Genomic DNA, 21,449 nt, shown 5'->3' on the forward strand with positions numbered 1-21,449 from the left:
ACGGTACAACTTAACATAATAGAAGAGGATGATGGGAGTTGTGCTTCTCTGTGTTAGTATTGAGAGACATTACATCCGCCGTCTCTCCCTGGGGTCCCGCCTCCTCTGTCATTCACCCCTAAAGCCCTCACCCTCTATGTCTGTTTTCCTGAAGCTCCGCCTCCTGTGTCTCCTTTCCTTGAAGCTCCGCCTCCTCTTTTCTTCTCATCCTGGAGCCTCGCCTCCTCCTGCAGACTATGCTGCTCAGGTGTTTTGGGATCAATGACGAGTATGAATACGCCGTCTTTCTAAATAAGCTATACCATTCTCTTTCATACCACGTTCGGTGCCGCAGATATTACTCAATAGCTAGAGCGGATCATCTGGTGTCTGTAACCAGTTAGGGGACGCTTCTTTGTCGCTTAGGCCGCGGTCACACGATCCGCTAGGCGTCCGTTCATGTAATGTATTTGAATCCTCCGAGAGCCGGCTTTACTTCTGGACTTGCGCAGTTGATTGAACTAGACGCGGATTGTCTGCAGGTATTTGGGGATTGTATTTAAGGTGAGTGAGGCACAGTTTAGGCTACATACCCCCTGAGGAAGTCGTAGTGTAGGGGAGCCTTGCGTCGCTGTCCGTTTCACCCGCCACCCTGATAGGATTTTTTACATGCTACTTTGCCTGCAGCGGACTCTGGAATTGGTGAGATGCAGATTAGGCGATGGCACTTGTTTCACTTTGTATCATTTTAGGCACTCGGACACTTTGTTGTTGTTTCCTTTTGTATCATAAAAGTAAGGCCCCTTCCACACTTGCGTTGCAGATCACGTCAGAGTCTGATCAGGGGGCGATCGGGTTTGGTCAGTGAAAAACGCACATTTTGCATCAGAGTGCAATCAATTTTCAGTCAGGGCGCGTTCATACGTTGCGTTTTGGTCGCGTTTTCATTGCGTTTGAAACACATATACAACGGCTGATGAGAGGTGATTTGCCTAATTACATTACCGTTTACGTTTGTAAACGCAATGCTAACACATGCGTTAACATCGCGTTTACTATGCGTTTTGTAAACGGAAATGTTAACAGTGATGTAATTAGGCAAATCACCCCTCCTCAGCTGCTGTATATGTGTTTCAAACGCAATGAAAACGCAAGTCAAAACGCAACGTGTGAACGCGCCCTCAGAGTTTGTTCAGTGTCTCAGTTTTTCACGCGCGTGACTTGCAAAAGTAGAGCATGTCGAGATTTAAACGAGCGTTAAAAAAAACGCGTGTGTGTGCGTGAAAAAGAATGCAAGTCTGAAAATACCCATCGGTTACAATGGGTCAGAGTGCAATGCAAGTTCTGCGCGTCAAAAGCACACGCAGAAAACGCGCATGAAAAACGCAAGTGTGAAAGGGGCCTTAGAGGCTACTATTGGGCCCAGTACAATCAGAATTTCTTCTTACATGTTTCCTGTTGAGCTGTGCCTACCAACCTTGTTTTACTTTATGGCGAGTGGGGGATGTGGCAGGTGCAAGTAGTTATTTCCCCCCCCCTCTCTTAACCCCTTCCTCTCACCCATGGATTTTCTGGATACTGCTTTGACCAATGAGAGCGCAGCCTCCGCGTCATCATCTGTTTTATGTTGTGAAGACAAGAAATGATGGGTGAGAAATACACAAGTTTATTGTAATACTGAGAGCGGGCAGAGCGATGCCCCCCGGGGGAGGGTCTGCTGTGTTGGCACCGTGTGGGCGGAGCTTGCAGTGGTTAGGCGGCTGTCAGCATGGAGGGGGGCTTGTTTTTGACATTGCTGGTGATGACCCCCGGCTTCTTCCTAGTGGGGGGCAGCTGAGCCTGGCCGCGGGCGTAATTATGCTGTAAGAGAGAAGGTATGAAGTAAGAGACGTCTGTGTCACTGAGTGACATCATCGCTGCCTCATGACATCACCGACCTGACGATCCGATTTGATTCTTGCGTTGTTGAAGGGCAGAGACCCCGGAGATTCCACTAATAATTCCTGCTGAAGTTTATCGAATCTCTCCTGGTCGTCTTCACCCTGTAAAACATAAAAAGATGACAATAACTGCTCCCAACTACTGAAATACTCTGTGCTGCTGCCCATGCAGCCAGTGTTAGGTATTATCCCTGGAGAGATGTGTAATCAGACCTCACACTGCTGTGCTCTGTGCTCTCTGCAGCCAGTGTTAGGTATTATCCCTGGAGAGATGTGTAATCAGACCTCACACTGCTGTGCTCTGTGCTCTCTGCAGCCAGTGTTATGTACTGTCCCTGGAGAGATGTGTCATCAGACCTCACACTGCTGTGCTCTGTGCTCTCTGCAGCCAGTGTTATGTACTGTCCCTGGAGAGATGTGTAATCAGACCTCACACTGCTGTGCTCTGTGCTCTCTGCAGCCAGTGTTATGTATTGTCCCTGGAGAGATGTGTAATCAGACCTCACACTGCTGTGCTCTGTGCTCTCTGCAGCCAGTGTTATGTACTGTCCCTGGAGAGATGTGTAATCAGACCTCACACTGCTGTGCTCTGTGCTCTCTGCAGCCAGTGTTAGGTATTATCCCTGGAGAGATGTGTAATCAGACCTCACACTGCTGTGCTCTGTGCTCTCTGCGGCCAGTGTTATGTATTGTCCCTGGAGAGATGTGTAATCAGACCTCACACTGCTGTGCTCTGTGCTCTCTGCAGCCAGTGTTATGTATTGTCCCTGGAGAGGTGTAATCAGACCTCACACTGCTGTGCTCTGTGCACTCTGCAGCCAGTGTTATGTATTGTCCCTGGAGAGATGTGTAATCAGACCTCACACTGCTGTGCTCTGTGCTCTCTGCAGCCAGTGTTATGTATTGTCCCTGGAGAGATGTGTAATCAGACCTCACACTGCTGTGCTCTGTGCTCTCTGCAGACAGTGTTATGTATTGTCCCTGGAGAGATGTGTAATCAGACCTCACACTGCTGTGCTCTGTACTCTCTGCAGCCAGTACTATGTATTGTCCCTGGAGAGATGTGTAATCAGACCTCACACTGCTGTGCTCTGTGTTCTCTGCAGCCAGTGTTATGTAATGTCCCTGGAGAGATGTGTAATCAGGCCTCACACTGCTGTGCTCTGTGCTCTCTGCAGCCAGTGTTATGTACTGTCCCTGGAGAGATGTGTAATCAGACCTCACACTGCTGTGCTCTGTGCTCTCTGCAGCCAGTGTTATGCATTGTCCCTGGAGAGATGTGTAATCAGACCTCACACTGCTGTGCTCTGTTCTCTCTGCAGCCAGTGTTATGTATTGTCCCTGGAGAGATGTGTAATCAGACCTCACACTGCTGTGCTCTGTTCTCTCTGCAGCCAGTGTTATGTATTGTCCCTGGAGAGATGTGTAATCAGACCTCACACTGCTGTGCTCTGAGCTCTCTGCAGCAAGTGTTATGTATTGTCCCTGGAGAGATGTGTAATCAGACCTCACACTGCTGTGCTCCCTGCAGCCAGTGTTATGTACTGTTCCTGGAGAGATGTGTAATCAGACCTCACACTGCTGTGCTCTGTGCTCTCTGCAGCCAGTGTTATGTATTGTCCCTGGAGAGATGTGTAATCAGACCTCACACTGCTGTGCTCTGTGCTCACTGCAGCCAGTGTTATGTATTGTCCATGGAGAGATGTGTAATCAGACCTCACACTGCTGTGCTCTGTGCTCTCTGCAGCCAGTGTTATGCATTGTCCCTGGAGAGATGTGTAATCAGACCTCACACTGCTGTGCTCTGTGCTCTCTGCAGCCAGTGTTATGTACTGTCCCTGGAGAGATGTGTAATCAGACCTCGCACTGCTGTGCTCTGTGCTCTCTGCAGCCAGTGTTATGTATTGTCCCTGGAGGGATGTGTAATCAGACCTCACACTGCTGTGCTCTGTGCTCTCTGCAGCCAGTGTTATGTATTGTCCCTGGAGGGATGTGTAATCAGACCTCACACTGCTGTGCCCTGTGCTCTCTGCAGCCAGTGTTATGTATTATCCCTGGAGAGATGTGTAATCAGACCTCACACTGCTGTGCTCTGTGCACTCTGCAGCCAGTGTTATGTATTGTCCCTGGAGAGATGTGTAATCAGACCTCACACTGCTGTGCTCTGTGCTCTCTGTAGCCAGAGTTATGTATTGTCCCTGGAGAGATGTGTAATCAGACCTCACACTGCTGTGCTCTGTGCTCTCTGCAGCCAGTGTTATGTATTGTCCCTGGAGAGATGTGTAATCATACCTCACACTGCTGTGCTCTGTGCTCTCTGCAACCAGTGTTATGTATTGTCCCTGGATAGATGTGTAATCAGACCTCACACTGCTGTGCTCTGTGCTCTCTGCAGCCAGTGTTATGTACTGTCCCTGGAGAGATGTGTAATCAGATCTCACACTGCTGTGCTCTGTGCTCTGTGCAGCCAGTGTTATGTATTGTCCCTGGAGAGATGTGTAATCAGACCTCACACTGCTGTGCTCTGTGCTCTCTGCAGCCAGTGTTATGTATTGTCCATGGAGAGATGTGTAATCAGACCTCACACTGCTGTGCTCTGTGCTCTCTGCAGCCAGTGTTATGTATTGTCCCTGGAGAGATGTGTAATCAGACCTCACACTGCTGTGCTCTGTGCTCTCTGCAGCCAGTGTTATGAACTGTCCCTAGAGAGATGTGTAATCAGACCTCACACTGCTGTGCTCTGTGCTCTCTGCAGCCAGTGTTATGTATTGTCCCTGGAGAGATGTGTAATCAGACCTCACACTGCTGTGTTCTGTGCTCTCTGCAGCTAGTGTTATGTATTGTCCCTGGAGAGATGTGTAATCAGACCTCACACTGCTGTGCTCTCTGCAGCCAGTGTTATGTATTGTCCCTGGAGAGATGTGTTATCAGACCTCACACTGCTGTGCTCTGTGCTTTCTGCAGCCAGTGTTATGTATTATCCCTGGAGAGATGTGTAATCATACCTCACACTGCTGTGCTCTGTGCCCTCTGCAGCCAGTGTTATGTACTGTCCCTGGAGAGATGTGTAATCAGACCTCACACTGCTGTGCTCTGTGCTCTCTGCAGCCAGTGTTATGTATTGTCCCTGGAGAGATGTGTAATCAGACCTCACACTGCTGTGCTCTGTGCTCTCTGCAGCCAGTGTTATGTATTGTGCCTGGAGAGATGTGTAATCAGACCTCACACTGCTGTGCTCTGTGCTCTCTGCAGCCAGTGTTATGTACTGTCCCTGGAGAGATGTGTAATCAGACCTCACACTGCTGTGCTCTGTGCTCTCTGCAGCCAGTGTTATGTATAGTCCCTGGACAAATGTGTAATCAGTCCTCACACTGCTGTGCTCTGTGCTCTCTGCAGCCAGTGTTATGTATTGTCCCTGGAGAGATGTGTAATCAGACCTCACACTGCTGTGCTCTGTGCTCTCTGCAGCCAGTGTTATGTATTGTCCCTGGATAGATGTGTAATCAGACCTCACACTGCTGTGCTCTGTGCTCTCTGCAGCCAGTGTTATGTATTGTCCCTGGAGAGATGTGTAGTCAGACCTCACACTGCTGTGCTCTGTGCTCTCTGCAGCCAGTGTTATGTATTGTCCCTGGAGAGATGTGTAATCATACCTCACACTGCTGTGCTCTGTGCTCTCTGCAGCCAGTGTTATGTATTGTCCCTGGATAGATGTGTAATCAGACCTCACACTGCTGTGCTCTGTGCTCTCTGCAGCCAGTGTTATGTACTGTTCCTGGATAGATGTGTAATCAGACCTCACACTGCTGTGCTCTGTGCTCTCTGCAGCCAGTGTTATGTACTGTCCCTGGAGAGATGTGTAATCAGACCTCACACTGCTGTGCTCTGTGCTCTCTGCAGCCAGTGTTATGTATTGTCCCTGGAGAGATGTGTAATCAGACCTCACACTGCTGTGCTCTGTGCCCCCTGCTGCCAGTGTTATGTATTGTCCCTGGAGAGATGTGTAATCAGACCTCACACTGCTGTGCTCTGTGCTCTCTGCAGCCAGTGTTATGTATTGTCCCTGGAGAGATGTGTAATCAGACCTCACACTGCTGTGCTCTGTGCCCTCTGCAGCCAGTGCTATGTATTGTTCCTGGAGAGATGTGTAATCAGACCTCACACTGCTGTGCTCTGTGCTCTCTGCAGCCAGTGTTATGTATTGTCCCTGGAGAGATGTGTAATCAGACCTCACACTGCTGTGCTCTGTGCCCCCTGCTGCCAGTGTTATGTATTGTCCCTGGAGAGATGTGTAATCAGACCTCACACTGCTGTGCTCTGTGCTCTCTGCAGCCAGTGTTATGTATTGTCCCTGGAGAGATGTGTAATCAGACCTCACACTGCTGTGCTCTGTGCCCTCTGCAGCCAGTGCTATGTATTGTTCCTGGAGAGATGTGTAATCAGACCTCACACTGCTGTGCTCTGTGCTCTCTGCAGCCAGTGTTATGTATTGTCCCTGGAGAGATGTGTGATCAGACCTCACACTGCTGTGCTCTGTGCTCTCTGCAGCCAGTGTTATGTATTGTCCCTGGAGAGATGTGTAATCAGACCTCACACTGCTGTGCTCTGTGCTCTCTGCAGCCAGTGTGATGTATTGTCCCTGGAGAGATGTGTAATCAGACCTCACACTGCTGTGCTCTGTGCTCTCTGCAGCCAGTGTTATGTATTGTCCCTGGAGAGATGTGTAATCAGACCTCACACTGCTGTGCTCTTTGCTCTCTGCAGCCAGTGTTATGTATTGTCCCTGGAGAGATGTGTAATCAGACCTCACACTGCTGTGCTCTGTGCTCTCTGCAGCCAGTGTTATGTATTGTGCCTGTAGAGATGTGTTATCAGACCTCACACTGCTGTGTTCTGTGCTCTGTGCACCCAGTGTTATGTATTGTCCCTGGAGAGATGTGTAATCAGACCTCACACTGCTGTGTTCTGTGCTCTCTGCAGCCAGTGTTATGTATTGTCCCTGGAGAGATGTGTAATCAGACCTCACACTGCTGTGCTCTCTGTATCCCCCTGTAGTAGCTGCTACTCCAGGGGATGGGGGTGAGGGAGCAGTGGGTGCTGCGGGTGCCTGTATCCCCCTGTAGTAGCTGCTACACCAGGGGGTGGGGGTGAGGGAGCAGTGGGTGCTGCGGGTGCCTGTATCCCCCTGTAGTAGCTGCTACACCAGGGGGTGGGGGTGAGGGAGCAGTGGGTGCTGCGGGTGCCTGTATCCCCCTGTAGTAGCTGCTACTCCAAGGGGTGGGGGTGAGGGAGCAGTGGGTGCTGCGGGTGCCTGTATCCCCCTGTAGTAGCTGCTACTCCAGGGGGTGGGGGTGAGGGAGCAGTGGGTGCTGCGGGTGCCTGTATCCCCCTGTAGTAGCTGCTACACCAGGGGGTGGGGGTGAGGGAGCAGTGGGTGCTGCGGGTGCCTGTATCCCTCTGTAGTAGCTGCTACTCCAGGGGGTGGGGGTGAGGGAGCAGTGGGTGCTGCGGGTGCCTGTATCCCCCTGTAGTAGCTGCTACACCAGGGGGTGGGGGTGAGAGAGCAGTGGGTGCTGCTGGTGCCTGTATCCCCCTGTAGTAGCTGCTACTCCAGGGGGTGGGGGTGAGGGAGCAGTGGGTGCTGCGGGTGCCTGTATCCCCCTGTAGTAGCTGCTACTCCAGGGGGTGGGGGTGAGGGAGCAGTGGGTGCTGCGGGTGCCTGTATCCCCCTGTAGTAGCTGCTACACCAGGGGGTGGGGGTGAGGGAGCAGTGGGTGCTGCGGGTGCCTGTATCCCCCTGTAGTAGCTGCTACACCAGGGGGTGGGGGTGAGGGAGCAGTGGGTGCTGCGGGTGCCTGTATCCCCCTGTAGTAGCTGCTACTCCAGGGGGTGGGGGTGAGGGAGCAGTGGGTGCTGCGGGTGCCTGTATCCCCCTGTAGTAGCTGCTACTCCAGGGGGTGGGGGTGAGGGAGCAGTGGGTGCTGCGGGTGCCTGTATCCCCCTGTAGTAGCTGCTACACCAGGGGGTGGGGGTGAGGGAGCAGTGGGTGCTGCGGGTGCCTGTATCCCCCTGTAGTAGCTGCTACTCCAGGGGGTGGGGGTGAGGGAGCAGTGGGTGCTGCGGGTGCCTGTATCCCCCTGTAGTAGCTGCTACTCCAGGGGGTGGGGGTGAGGGAGCAGTGGGTGCTGCGGGTGCCTGTATCCCCCTGTAGTAGCTGCTACTCCAGGGGGTGGGGGTGAGGGAGCAGTGGGTGCTGCGGGTGCCTGTATCCCCCTGTAGTAGCTGCTACTCTGTGACGTATATACTGGGGATGATGCAGGTAACTTGGGGACATGTTGTCGGCTTGTCTTGCCTCTTTCTTCTCCCTTTGGATGTGTGGCCTCTGGCTCCTCCTACTGGACTCTCCCCGAAGGTCCCGTTATAGGACTTGTGGGCGGGGACACGCCCAGGCTGATGACATCACTGGGGGCTCAGGACTCACCAATGACAGCAGCTTCCTCATGGGGATCATGGCCGGTCTCAGGGGGCCGACGGCTTTCAGAGAATCCTGCACGTCCTCTGGGATGACAAACGACTCGTTGTACCAGATCTCAAACTCTACAGGAAGCGAGAGAACAAGTTATTACCTACCCCAGGAGCACTCTGCCATACTGCCCCCTGCCATACTGCCCCCTGCCATACTGCCCCCTGCTGACAGTACTATGTAACTACACCAACAGTAACCACAGCCTGCACTGTTATCTATGAGAGGAGGATACACTGTCATGTATCACAGCCTGCACTGTTATCTATGAGAGGAGGATACACTGTCATGTATCACAGCCTGCACTGTTATCTATGAGAGGAGGATACACTGTCATGTATCACAGCCTGCACTGTTATCTATGAGAGGAGGATACACTGTCATGTATCACAGCCTGCACTGTTATCTATGAGAGGAGGATACATGTATCACAGCCTGCGCTGTTATCTATGAGAGGAGGATACACTGTCATGTATCACAGCCTGCACTGTTATCTATGAGAGGAGGATACACTGTCATGTACCACAGCCTGCACTGTTATCTATGAGAGGAGGATACACTGTCATGTATCACAGCCTGCACTGTTATCTATGAGAGGAGGATACACTGTCATGTATCACAGCCTGCACTGTTATCTATGAGAGGAGGATACACTGTCATGTATCACAGCCTGCACTGTTATCTATGAGAGGAGGATACACTGTCATGTATCACAGCCTGCACTGTTATCTATGAGAGGAGGATACACTGTCATGTATCACAGCCTGCACTGTTATCTATGAGAGGAGGATACACTGTCATGTATCACAGCCTGCACTGTTATCTATGAGAGGAGGATACATGTACCACAGCCTGCACTGTTATCTATGAGAGGAGGATACACTGTCATGTATCACAGCCTGCACTGTTATCTATGAGAGGAGGATACACTGTCATGTATCACAGCCTGCACTGTTATCTATGAGAGGAGGATACATGTATCACAGCCTGCGCTGTTATCTATGAGAGGAGGATACACTGTCATGTATCACAGCCTGCACTGTTATCTATGAGAGGAGGATACACTGTCATGTACCACAGCCTGCGCTGTTATCTATGAGAGGAGGATACACTGTCATGTATCACAGCCTGCACTGTTATCTATGAGAGGAGGATACACTGTCATGTATCACAGCCTGCACTGTTATCTATGAGAGGAGGATACACTGTCATGTATCACAGCCTGCACTGTTATCTATGAGAGGAGGATACATGTACCACAGCCTGCACTGTTATCTATGAGAGGAGGATACATGTATCACAGCCTGCACTGTTATCTATGAGAGGAGGATACACTGTCATGTATCACAGCCTGCACTGTTATCTATGAGAGGAGGATACACTGTCATGTATCACAGCCTGCGCTGTTATCTATGAGAGGAGGATACACTGTCATGTATCACAGCCTGCACTGTTATCTATGAGAGGAGGATACACTGTCATGTACCACAGCCTGCACTGTTATCTATGAGAGGAGGATACATGTAGCACAGTCTGCACTGTTATCTATGAGAGGAGGATACACTGTCATGTATCACAGCCTGCACTGTTATCTATGAGAGGAGGATACACTGTCATGTACCACAGCCTGCACTGTTATCTATGAGAGGAGGATACACTGTCATGTATCACAGCCTGCACTGTTATCTATGAGAGGAGGATACACTGTCATGTATCACAGCCTGCACTGTTATCTATGAGAGGAGGATACATGTATCACAGCCTGCACTGTTATCTATGAGAGGAGGATACACTGTCATGTATCACAGCCTGCAGTGTTATCTATGAGAGGAGGATACACTGTCATGTATCACAGCCTGCAGTGTTATCTATGAGAGGAGGATACACTGTCATGTATCACAGCCTGCACTGTTATCTATGAGAGGAGGATACACTGTCATGTATCACAGCCTGCACTGTTATCTATGAGAGGAGGATACACTGTCATGTACCACAGCCTGCACTGTTATCTATGAGAGGAGGATACACTGTCATGTATCACAGCCTGCACTGTTATCTATGAGAGGAGGATACACTGTCATGTATCACAGCCTGCACTGTTATCTATGAGAGGAGGATGCACTGTCATGTATCACAGCCTGCACTGTTATCTATGAGAGGAGGATACATGTATCACAGCCTGCACTGTTATCTATGAGAGGAGGATACACTGTCATGTATCACAGCCTGCACTGTTATCTATGAGAGGAGGATACATGTACCACAGCCTGCACTGTTATCTATGAGAGGAGGATACACTGTCATGTACCACAGCCTGCACTGTTATCTATGAGAGGAGGATACACTGTCATGTATCACAGCCTGCGCTGTTATCTATGAGAGGAGGATACACTGTCATGTATCACAGCCTGCACTGTTATCTATGAGAGGAGGATACATGTATCACAGCCTGCACTGTTATCTATGAGAGGAGGATACACTGTCATGTATCACAGCCTGCGCTGTTATCTATGAGAGGAGGATACACTGTCATGTATCACAGCCTGCACTGTTATCTATGAGAGGAGGATACACTGTCATGTATCACAGCCTGCGCTGTTATCTATGAGAGGAGGATACACTGTCATGTATCACAGCCTGCACTGTTATCTATGAGAGGAGGATACACTGTCATGTATCACAGCCTGCACTGTTATCTATGAGAGGAGGATACATGTATCACAGCCTGCACTGTTATCTATGAGAGGAGGATACACTGTCATGTATCACAGCCTGCACTGTTATCTATGAGAGGAGGATACATGTATCACAGCCTGCACTGTTATCTATGAGAGGAGGATACATGTATCACAGCCTGCACTGTTATCTATGAGAGGAGGATACACTGTCATGTATCACAGCCTGCACTGTTATCTATGAGAGGAGGATACACTGTCATGTATCACAGCCTGCGCTGTTATCTATGAGAGGAGGATACACTGTCATGTATCACAGCCTGCACTGTTATCTATGAGAGGAGGATACACTGTCATGTATCACAGCCTGCGCTGTTATCTATGAGAGGAGGATACACTGTCATGTATCACAGCCTGCGCTGTTATCTATGAGAGGAGGATACACTGTCATGTATCACAGCCTGCGCTGTTATCTATGAGAGGAGGATACACTGTCATGTATCACAGCCTGCACTGTTATCTATGAGAGGAGGATACATGTATCACAGCCTGCACTGTTATCTATGAGAGGAGGATACACTGTCATGTATCACAGCCTGCACTGTTATCTATGAGAGGAGGATACACTGTCATGTACCACAGCCTGCACTGTTATCTATGAGAGGAGGATACATGTATCACAGCCTGCGCTGTTATCTATGAGAGGAGGATACATGTATCACAGCCTGCGCTGTTATCTATGAGAGGAGGATACACTGTCATGTATCACAGCCTGCGCTGTTATCTATGAGAGGAGGATACACTGTCATGTATCACAGCCTGTACTGTTATCTATGAGAGGAGGATACACTGTCATGTACCACAGCCTGCGCTGTTATCTATGAGAGGAGGATACATGTATCACAGCCTGCACTGTTATCTATGAGAGGAGGATACACTGTCATGTATCACAGCCTGCACTGTTATCTATGAGAGGAGGATACACTGTCATGTATCACAGCCTGCACTGTTATCTATGAGAGGAGGATACACTGTCATGTACCACAGCCTGCACTGTTATCTATGAGAGGAGGATACACTGTCATGTATCACAGCCTGCACTGTTATCTATGAGAGGAGGATACACTGTCATGTATCACAGCCTGCGCTGTTATCTATGAGAGGAGGATACACTGTCATGTATCACAGCCTGCACTGTTATCTATGAGAGGAGGATACACTGTCATGTATCACAGCCTGCACTGTTATCTATGAGAGGAGGATACACTGTCATGTATCACAGCCTGCACTGTTATCTATGAGAGGAGGATACACTGTCATGTACCACAGCCTGCACTGTTATCTATGAGAGGAGGATACATGTATCACAGCCTGCACTGTTATCTATGAGAGGAGGATACACTGTCATGTATCACAGCCTGCACTGTTATCTATGAGAGGAGGATGCACTGTCATGTATCACAGCCTGCACTGTTATCTATGAGAGGAGGATACACTGTCATGTATCACAGCCTGCACTGTTATCTATGAGAGGAGGATACACTGTCATGTACCACAGCCTGCACTGTTATCTATGAGAGGAGGATACATGTATCACAGCCTGCACTGTTATCTATGAGAGGAGGATACACTGTCATGTATCACAGCCTGCACTGTTATCTATGAGAGGAGGATACACTGTCATGTATCACAGCCTGCACTGTTATCTATGAGAGGAGGATACACTGTCATGTATCACAGCCTGCGCTGTTATCTATGAGAGGAGGATACATGTATCACAGCCTGCACTGTTATCTATGAGAGGAGGATACACTGTCATGTATCACAGCCTGCACTGTTATCTATGAGAGGAGGATACACTGTCATGTATCACAGCCTGCACTGTTATCTATGAGAGGAGGATACATGTATCACAGCCTGCACTGTTATCTATGAGAGGAGGATACACTGTCATGTATCACAGCCTGCACTGTTATCTATGAGAGGAGGATACACTGTCATGTATCACAGCCTGCGCTGTTATCTATGAGAGGAGGATGCACTGTCATGTATCACAGCCTGCACTGTTATCTATGAGAGGAGGATACACTGTCATGTATCACAGCCTGCACTGTTATCTATGAGAGGAGGATACACTGTCATGTATCACAGCCTGCGCTGTTATCTATGAGAGGAGGATACACTGTCATGTATCACAGCCTGCGCTGTTATCTATGAGAGGAGGATGCATGTATCACAGCCTGCACTGTTATCTATGAGAGGAGGATACACTGTCATGTACCACAGCCTGCACTGTTATCTATGAGAGGAGGATACATGTATCACAGCCTGCACTGTTATCTATGAGAGGAGGATACATGTATCACAGCCTGCACTGTTATCTATGAGAGGAGGATACACTGTCATGTATCACAGCCTGCACTGTTATCTATGAGAGGAGGATACACTGTCATGTATCACAGCCTGCGCTGTTATCTATGAGAGGAGGATACACTGTCATGTATCACAGCCTGCGCTGTTATCTATGAGAGGAGGATACATGTATCACAGCCTGCACTGTTATCTATGAGAGGAGGATACACTGTCATGTATCACAGCCTGCACTGTTATCTATGAGAGGAGGATACACTGTCATGTATCACAGCCTGCACTGTTATCTATGAGAGGAGGATACACTGTCATGTATCACAGCCTGCACTGTTATCTATGAGAGGAGGATACACTGTCATGTATCACAGCCTGCACTGTTATCTATGAGGAGGATACACTGTCATGTATCACAGCCTGCACTGTTATCTATGAGGAGGATACACTGTCATGTATCACAGCCTGCACTGTTATCTATGAGAGGAGGATGCACTGTCATGTACCACAGCCTGCACTGTTATCTATGAGAGGAGGATACATGTATCACAGCCTGCACTGTTATCTATGAGAGGAGGATGCACTGTCATGTATCACAGCCTGCGCTGTTATCTATGAGAGGAGGATACACTGTCATGTATCACAGCCTGCCCTGTTATCTATGAGAGGAGGATACACTGTCATGTATCACAGCCTGCACTGTTATCTATGAGAGGAGGATACACTGTCATGTATCACAGCCTGCACTGTTATCTATGAGAGGAGGATACACTGTCATGTACCACAGCCTGCACTGTTATCTATGAGAGGAGGATACATGTATCACAGCCTGCGCTGTTATCTATGAGAGGAGGATACACTGTCATGTATCACAGCCTGCACTGTTATCTATGAGAGGAGGATACACTGTCATGTATCACAGCCTGCGCTGTTATCTATGAGAGGAGGATACATGTATCACAGCCTGCACTGTTATCTATGAGAGGAGGATACACTGTCATGTATCACAGCCTGCGCTGTTATCTATGAGAGGAGGATACATGTATCACAGCCTGCACTGTTATCTATGAGAGGAGGATACACTGTCATGTACCACAGCCTGCACTGTTATCTATGAGAGGAGGATACATGTATCACAGCCTGCGCTGTTATCTATGAGAGGAGGATACATGTATCACAGCCTGCACTGTTATCTATGAGAGGAGGATACACTGTCATGTATCACAGCCTGCACTGTTATCTATGAGAGGAGGATACACTGTCATGTATCACAGCCTGCGCTGTTATCTATGAGAGGAGGATACACTGTCATGTATCACAGCCTGCACTGTTATCTATGAGAGGAGGATACACTGTCATGTATCACAGCCTGCGCTGTTATCTATGAGAGGAGGATGCACTGTCATGTATCACAGCCTGCACTGTTATCTATGAGAGGAGGATGCACTGTCATGTATCACAGCCTGCGCTGTTATCTATGAGAGGAGGATACACTGTCATGTATCACAGCCTGCACTGTTATCTATGAGAGGAGGATACACTGTCATGTATCACAGCCTGCGCTGTTATCTATGAGAGGAGGATACACTGTCATGTATCACAGCCTGCACTGTTATCTATGAGAGGAGGATACACTGTCATGTATCACAGCCTGCGCTGTTATCTATGAGAGGAGGATACACTGTCATGTATCACAGCCTGCGCTGTTATCTATGAGAGGAGGATACATGTATCACAGCCTGCACTGTTATCTATGAGAGGAGGATACACTGTCATGTATCACAGCCTGCACTGTTATCTATGAGAGGAGGATACACTGTCATGTACCACAGCCTGCACTGTTATCTATGAGAGGAGGATACACTGTCATGTATCACAGCCTGCGCTGTTATCTATGAGAGGAGGATACACTGTCATGTATCACAGCCTGCGCTGTTATCTATGAGAGGAGGATACACAGTCATGTACCACAGCCTGCACTGTTATCTATGAGAGGAGGATACACTGTCATGTATCACAGCCTGCACTGTTATCTATGAGAGGAGGATACACTGTCATGTATCACAGCCTGCACTGTTATCTATGAGAGGAGGATACACTGTCATGTATCACAGCCTGCGCTGTTATCTATGAGAGGAGGATACACTGTCATGTACCACAGCCTGCGCTGTTATCTATGAGAGGAGGATACACTGTCATGTATCACAGCCTGCGCTGTTATCTATGAGAGGAGGATACACTGTCATGTATCACAGCCTGCACTGTTATCTATGAGAGGAGGATACACTGTCATGTACCACGGCCTGCACTGTTATCTATGAGAGGAGGATACACTGTCATGTATCACAGCCTGCGCTGTTATCTATGAGAGGAGGATACACTGTCATGTATCACAGCCTGCACTGTTATCTATGAGAGGAGGATACACTGTCATGTATCACAGCCTGCGCTGTTATCTATGAGAGGAGGATACACTGTCATGTATCACAGCCTGCACTGTTATCTATGAGAGGAGGATACACTGTCATGTACCACAGCCTGCACTGTTATCTATGAGAGGAGGATACACTGTCATGTATCACAGCCTGCGCTGTTATCTATGAGAGGAGGATACACAGTCATGTACCACAGCCTGCGCTGTTATCTATGAGAGGAGGATACACTGTCATGTACCACAGCCTGCACTGTTATCTATGAGAGGAGGATACACTGTCATGTATCACAGCCTGCGCTGTTATCTAGGAGAGGAGGATACACTGTCATGTATCACAGCCTGCACTGTTATCTATGAGAGGAGGATACACTGTCATGTATCACAGCCTGCGCTGTTATCTATGAGAGGAGGATACACTGTCATGTATCACAGCCTGCACTGTTATCTATGAGGAGGATACACTGTCATGTATCACAGCCTGCGCTGTTATCTATGAGAGGAGGATACACTGTCATGTATCACAGCCTGCACTGTTATCTATGAGAGGAGGATACACTGTCATGTATCACAGCCTGCACTGTTATCTATGAGAGGAGGATACACTGTCATGTATCACAGCCTGCACTGTTATCTATGAGAGGAGGATACATGTATCACAGCCTGCACTGTTATCTATGAGAGGAGGATACACTGTCATGTATCACAGCCTGCACTGTTATCTATGAGAGGAGGATACACTGTCATGTATCACAGCCTGCACTGTTATCTATGAGAGGAGGATACACTGTCATGTATCACAGCCTGCACTGTTATCTATGAGAGGAGGATACACTGTCATGTATCACAGCCTGCGCTGTTATCTATGAGAGGAGGATACACTGTCATGTATCACAGCCTGTACTGTTATCTATGAGAGGAGGATACATGTATCAACGCCTGCACTGTTATCTATGAGAGGAGGATACACTGTCATGTATCACAGCCTGCACTGTTATCTATGAGAGGAGGATACACTGTCATGTATCACAGCCTGCACTGTTATCTATGAGAGGAGGATACACTGTCATGTATCACAGCCTGCACTGTTATCTATGAGAGGAGGATACACTGTCATGTATCACAGCCTGCACTGTTATCTATGAGAGGAGGATACATGTATCACAGCCTGCGCTGTTATCTATGAGAGGAGGATACACTGTCATGTATCACAGCCTGCACTGTTATCTATGAGAGGAGGATACATGTATCACAGCCTGCACTGTTATCTATGAGAGGAGGATACATGTATCACAGCCTGCACTGTTATCTATGAGAGGAGGATACACTGTCATGTATCACAGCCTGCACTGTTATCTATGAGAGGAGGATACACTGTCATGTACCACAGCCTGCACTGTTATCTATGAGAGGAGGATACACTGTCATGTATCACAGCCTGCACTGTTATCTATGAGAGGAGGATACACTGTCATGTATCACAGCCTGCGCTGTTATCTATGAGAGGAGGATACACTGTCATGTATCACAGCCTGCACTGTTATCTATGAGAGGAGGATACATGTATCACAGCCTGCACTGTTATCTATGAGAGGAGGATACACTGTCATGTATCACAGCCTGCACTGTTATCTATGAGAGGAGGATACACTGTCATGTATCACAGCCTGCGCTGTTATCTATGAGAGGAGGATACACTGTCATGTATCACAGCCTGCACTGTTATCTATGAGAGGAGGATACATGTATCACAGCCTGCACTGTTATCTATGAGAGGAGGATACACTGTCATGTATCACAGCCTGCGCTGTTATCTATGAGAGGAGGATACAATGTCATGTACCACAGCCTGCACTGTTATCTATGAGAGGAGGATACACTGTCATGTATCACAGCCTGCACTGTTATCTATGAGAGGAGGATACACTGTCATGTACCACAGCCTGCACTGTTATCTATGAGAGGAGGATACATGTATCACAGCCTGCACTGTTATCTATGAGAGGAGGATACACTGTCATGTATCACAGCCTGCGCTGTTATCTATGAGAGGAGGATACACTGTCATGTATCACAGCCTGCACTGTTATCTATGAGAGGAGGATACATGTATCACAGCCTGCACTGTTATCTATGAGAGGACGATACACTGTCATGTATCACAGCCTGCGCTGTTATCTATGAGAGGAGGATACACTGTCATGTATCACAGCCTGCACTGTTATCTATGAGAGGAGGATACATGTATCACAGCCTGCGCTGTTATCTATGAGAGGAGGATACACTGTCATGTATCACAGCCTGCGCTGTTATCTATGAGAGGAGGATACACTGTCATGTATCACAGCCTGCACTGTTATCTATGAGAGGAGGATACATGTATCACAGCCTGCACTGTTATCTATGAGAGGACGATACACTGTCATGTATCACAGCCTGTGCTGTTATCTATGAGAGGAGGATACACTGTCATGTATCACAGCCTGCACTGTTATCTATGAGAGGAGGATACATGTATCACAGCCTGCGCTGTTATCTATGAGAGGAGGATACACTGTCATGTATCACAGCCTGCACTGTTATCTATGAGAGGAGGATACACTGTCATGTATCACAGCCTGCACTGTTATCTATGAGAGGAGGATACACTGTCATGTATCACAGCCTGCACTGTTATCTATGAGAGGAGGATACATGTATCACAGCCTGCACTGTTATCTATGAGAGGAGGATACATGTACCACAGCCTGCACTGTTATCTATGAGAGGAGGATACACTGTCATGTATCACAGCCTGCACTGCTATCTATGAGAGGAGGATACACTGTCATGTACCACAGCCTGCGCTGTTATCTATGAGAGGAGGATACACTGTCATGTACCAACAGCCTGCACTGTTATCTATGAGAGGAGGATACACTGTACCACAGCCTGCACTGTTATCTATGAGAGGAGGATACACTGTCATGTATCACAGCCTGCACTGTTATCTATGAGAGGAGGATACACTGTCATGTATCACAGCCTGCACTGTTATCTATGAGAGGAGGATACACTGTCATGTATCACAGCCTGCACTGTTATCTATGAGAGGAGGATACATGTATCACAGCCTGCACTGTTATCTATGAGAGGAGGATACACTGTCATGTATCACAGCCTGCACTGTTATCTATGAGAGGGAGGATACACTGTCATGTATCACAGCCTGCACTGTTATCTATGAGAGGAGGATACACTGTCATGTATCACAGCCTGCACTGTTATCTATGAGAGGAGGATACACTGTCATGTATCACAGCCTGCACTGTTATCTATGAGAGGAGGATACACTGTCATGTATCACAGCCTGCACTGTTATCTATGAGAGGAGGATACACTGTCATGTATCACAGCCTGCACTGTTATCTATGAGAGGAGGATACACTGTCATGTATCACAGCCTGCGCTGTTATCTATGAGAGGAGGATACACTGTCATGTATCACAGCCTGCACTGTTATCTATGAGAGGAGGATACACTGTCATGTATCACAGCCTGCACTGTTATCTATGAGAGGAGGATACACTGTCATGTATCACAGCCTGCACTGTTATCTATGAGAGGAGGATACACTGTCATGTATCACAGCCTGCACTGTTATCTATGAGAGGAGGATACACTGTCATGTATCACAGCCTGCACCGTTATCTATGAGAGGAGGATACACCTGTATCACAGCCTGCACTGTTATCTATGAGAGGAGGATACACTGTCATGTATCACAGCCTGCACTGTTATCTATGAGAGGAGGATACACTGTCATGTATCACAGCCTGCACTGTTATCTATGAGAGGAGGATACACTGTGCATGTATCACAGCCTGCACTGTTATCTATGAGAGGAGGATACACTGTCATGTATCACAGCCTGCACTGTTATCTATGAGAGGAGGATACACTGTCATGTATCACAGCCTGCACTGTTATCTATGAGAGGAGGATACACTGTCATGTATCACAGCCTGCACTGTTATCTATGAGAGGAGGATACATGTATCACAGCCTGCACTGTTATCTATGAGAGGAGGATACACTGTCATGTATCACAGCCTGCACTGTTATCTATGAGAGGAGGATACACTGTCATGTACCACAGCCTGCAGCTGTTATCTATGAGAGGAGGATACATGTATCACAGCCTGCACTGTTATCTATGAGAGGAGGATACACTGTCATGTATCACAGCCTGCACTGTTATCTATGAGAGGAGGATACACTGTCATGTATCACAGCCTGCACTGTTATCTATGAGAGGAGGATACACTGTCATGTATCACAGCCTGCACTGTTATCTATGAGAGGAGGATACACTGTCATGTATCACAGCCTGCACTGTTATCTATGAGAGGAGGATACACTGTCATGTATCACAGCCTGCACTGTTATCTATGAGAGGAGGATACACTGTCATGTATCACAGCCTGCACTGTTATCTATGAGAGGAGGATACACTGTCATGTATCACAGCCTGCACTGTTATCTATGAGAGGAGGATACACTGTCATGTATCACAGCCTGCACTGTTATCTATGAGAGGAGGATGCACTGTCATGTATCACAGCCTGCACTGTTATCTATGAGAGGAGGATACACTGTCATGTATCACAGCCTGCACTGTTATCTATGAGAGGAGGATACACTGTCATGTATCACAGCCTGCACTGTTATCTATGAGAGGAGGATACACCTGTCATGTATCACAGCCTGCACTGTTATCTATGAGAGGAGGATACACTGTCATGTATCACAGCCTGCACTGTTATCTATGAGAGGAGGATACACTGTCATGTATCACAGCCTGCACTGTTATCTATGAGAGGAGGATACACTGTCATGTATCACAGCCTGCACTGTTATCTATGAGAGGAGGATACACTGTCATGTATCACAGCCTGCACTGTTATCTATGAGAGGAGGATACACTGTCATGTATCACAGCCTGCACTGTTATCTATGAGAGGAGGATACACTGTCATGTATCACAGCCTGCACTGTTATCTATGAGAGGAGGATACACTGTCATGTATCACAGCCTGCACTGTTATCTATGAGAGGAGGATACACTGTCATGTATCACAGCCTGCACTGTTATCTATGAGAGGAGGATACACTGTCATGTATCACAGCCTGCACTGTTATCTATGAGAGGAGGATACACTGTCATGTATCACAGCCTGCACTGTTATCTATGAGAGGAGGATACACTGTCATGTATCACAGCCTGCACTGTTATCTATGAGAGGAGGATACACTGTCATGTATCACAGCCTGCACTGTTATCTATGAGAGGAGGATACACTGTCATGTATCACAGCCTGCGCTGTTATCTATGAGAGGAGGATGCACTGTCATGTATCACAGCCTGCGCTGTTATCTATGAGAGGAGGATACACTGTCATGTATCACAGCCTGCACTGTTATCTATGAGAGGAGGATACACTGTCATGTATCACAGCCTGCACTGTTATCTATGAGAGGAGGATACACTGTCATGT

At 48.1% G+C, this 21,449-nt stretch overlaps 1 protein-coding gene across 1 annotated transcript; it reads right to left on the minus strand.

The window, feature by feature from the left end:
• Window positions 1–1,629: 1,629 nt before the first annotated feature.
• On the minus strand, window positions 1,630–8,530 carry LOC140110820 (kinesin-like protein KIF9). Its single transcript, XM_072132288.1, has 3 exons — window positions 8,401–8,530; window positions 1,917–2,021; window positions 1,630–1,839 (listed from the first exon to the last, which is right to left on the minus strand). The coding sequence occupies exons 1-3, from the start codon at window positions 8,428–8,430 to the stop codon at window positions 1,732–1,734; spliced, it is 243 nt and encodes an 80-aa protein (XP_071988389.1). The 5' UTR covers window positions 8,431–8,530; the 3' UTR covers window positions 1,630–1,731.
• Window positions 8,531–21,449: the final 12,919 nt, after the last annotated feature.

Source organism: Engystomops pustulosus, unplaced genomic scaffold, assembly GCF_040894005.1.
Source record: "Engystomops pustulosus unplaced genomic scaffold, aEngPut4.maternal MAT_SCAFFOLD_332, whole genome shotgun sequence".
In the NCBI taxonomy this organism is placed as follows: domain Eukaryota; kingdom Metazoa; phylum Chordata; class Amphibia; order Anura; family Leptodactylidae; genus Engystomops; species Engystomops pustulosus.

Excerpts from the sequence above, each read along its gene's own strand:
- LOC140110820 (XM_072132288.1), bottom strand. The coding sequence starts at position 8,430 with ATGATCCCCATGAGGAAGCTGCTGTCATTG. Across the intron at positions 2,022-8,400 it reads TGAGGAAGCTGCTGTCATTG|GGTGAAGACGACCAGGAGAG; the intron begins GTGAGTCCTGAG and ends TATGTTTTACAG. Across the intron at positions 1,840-1,916 it reads GAATCAAATCGGATCGTCAG|CATAATTACGCCCGCGGCCA; the intron begins GTCGGTGATGTC and ends TCTCTCTTACAG.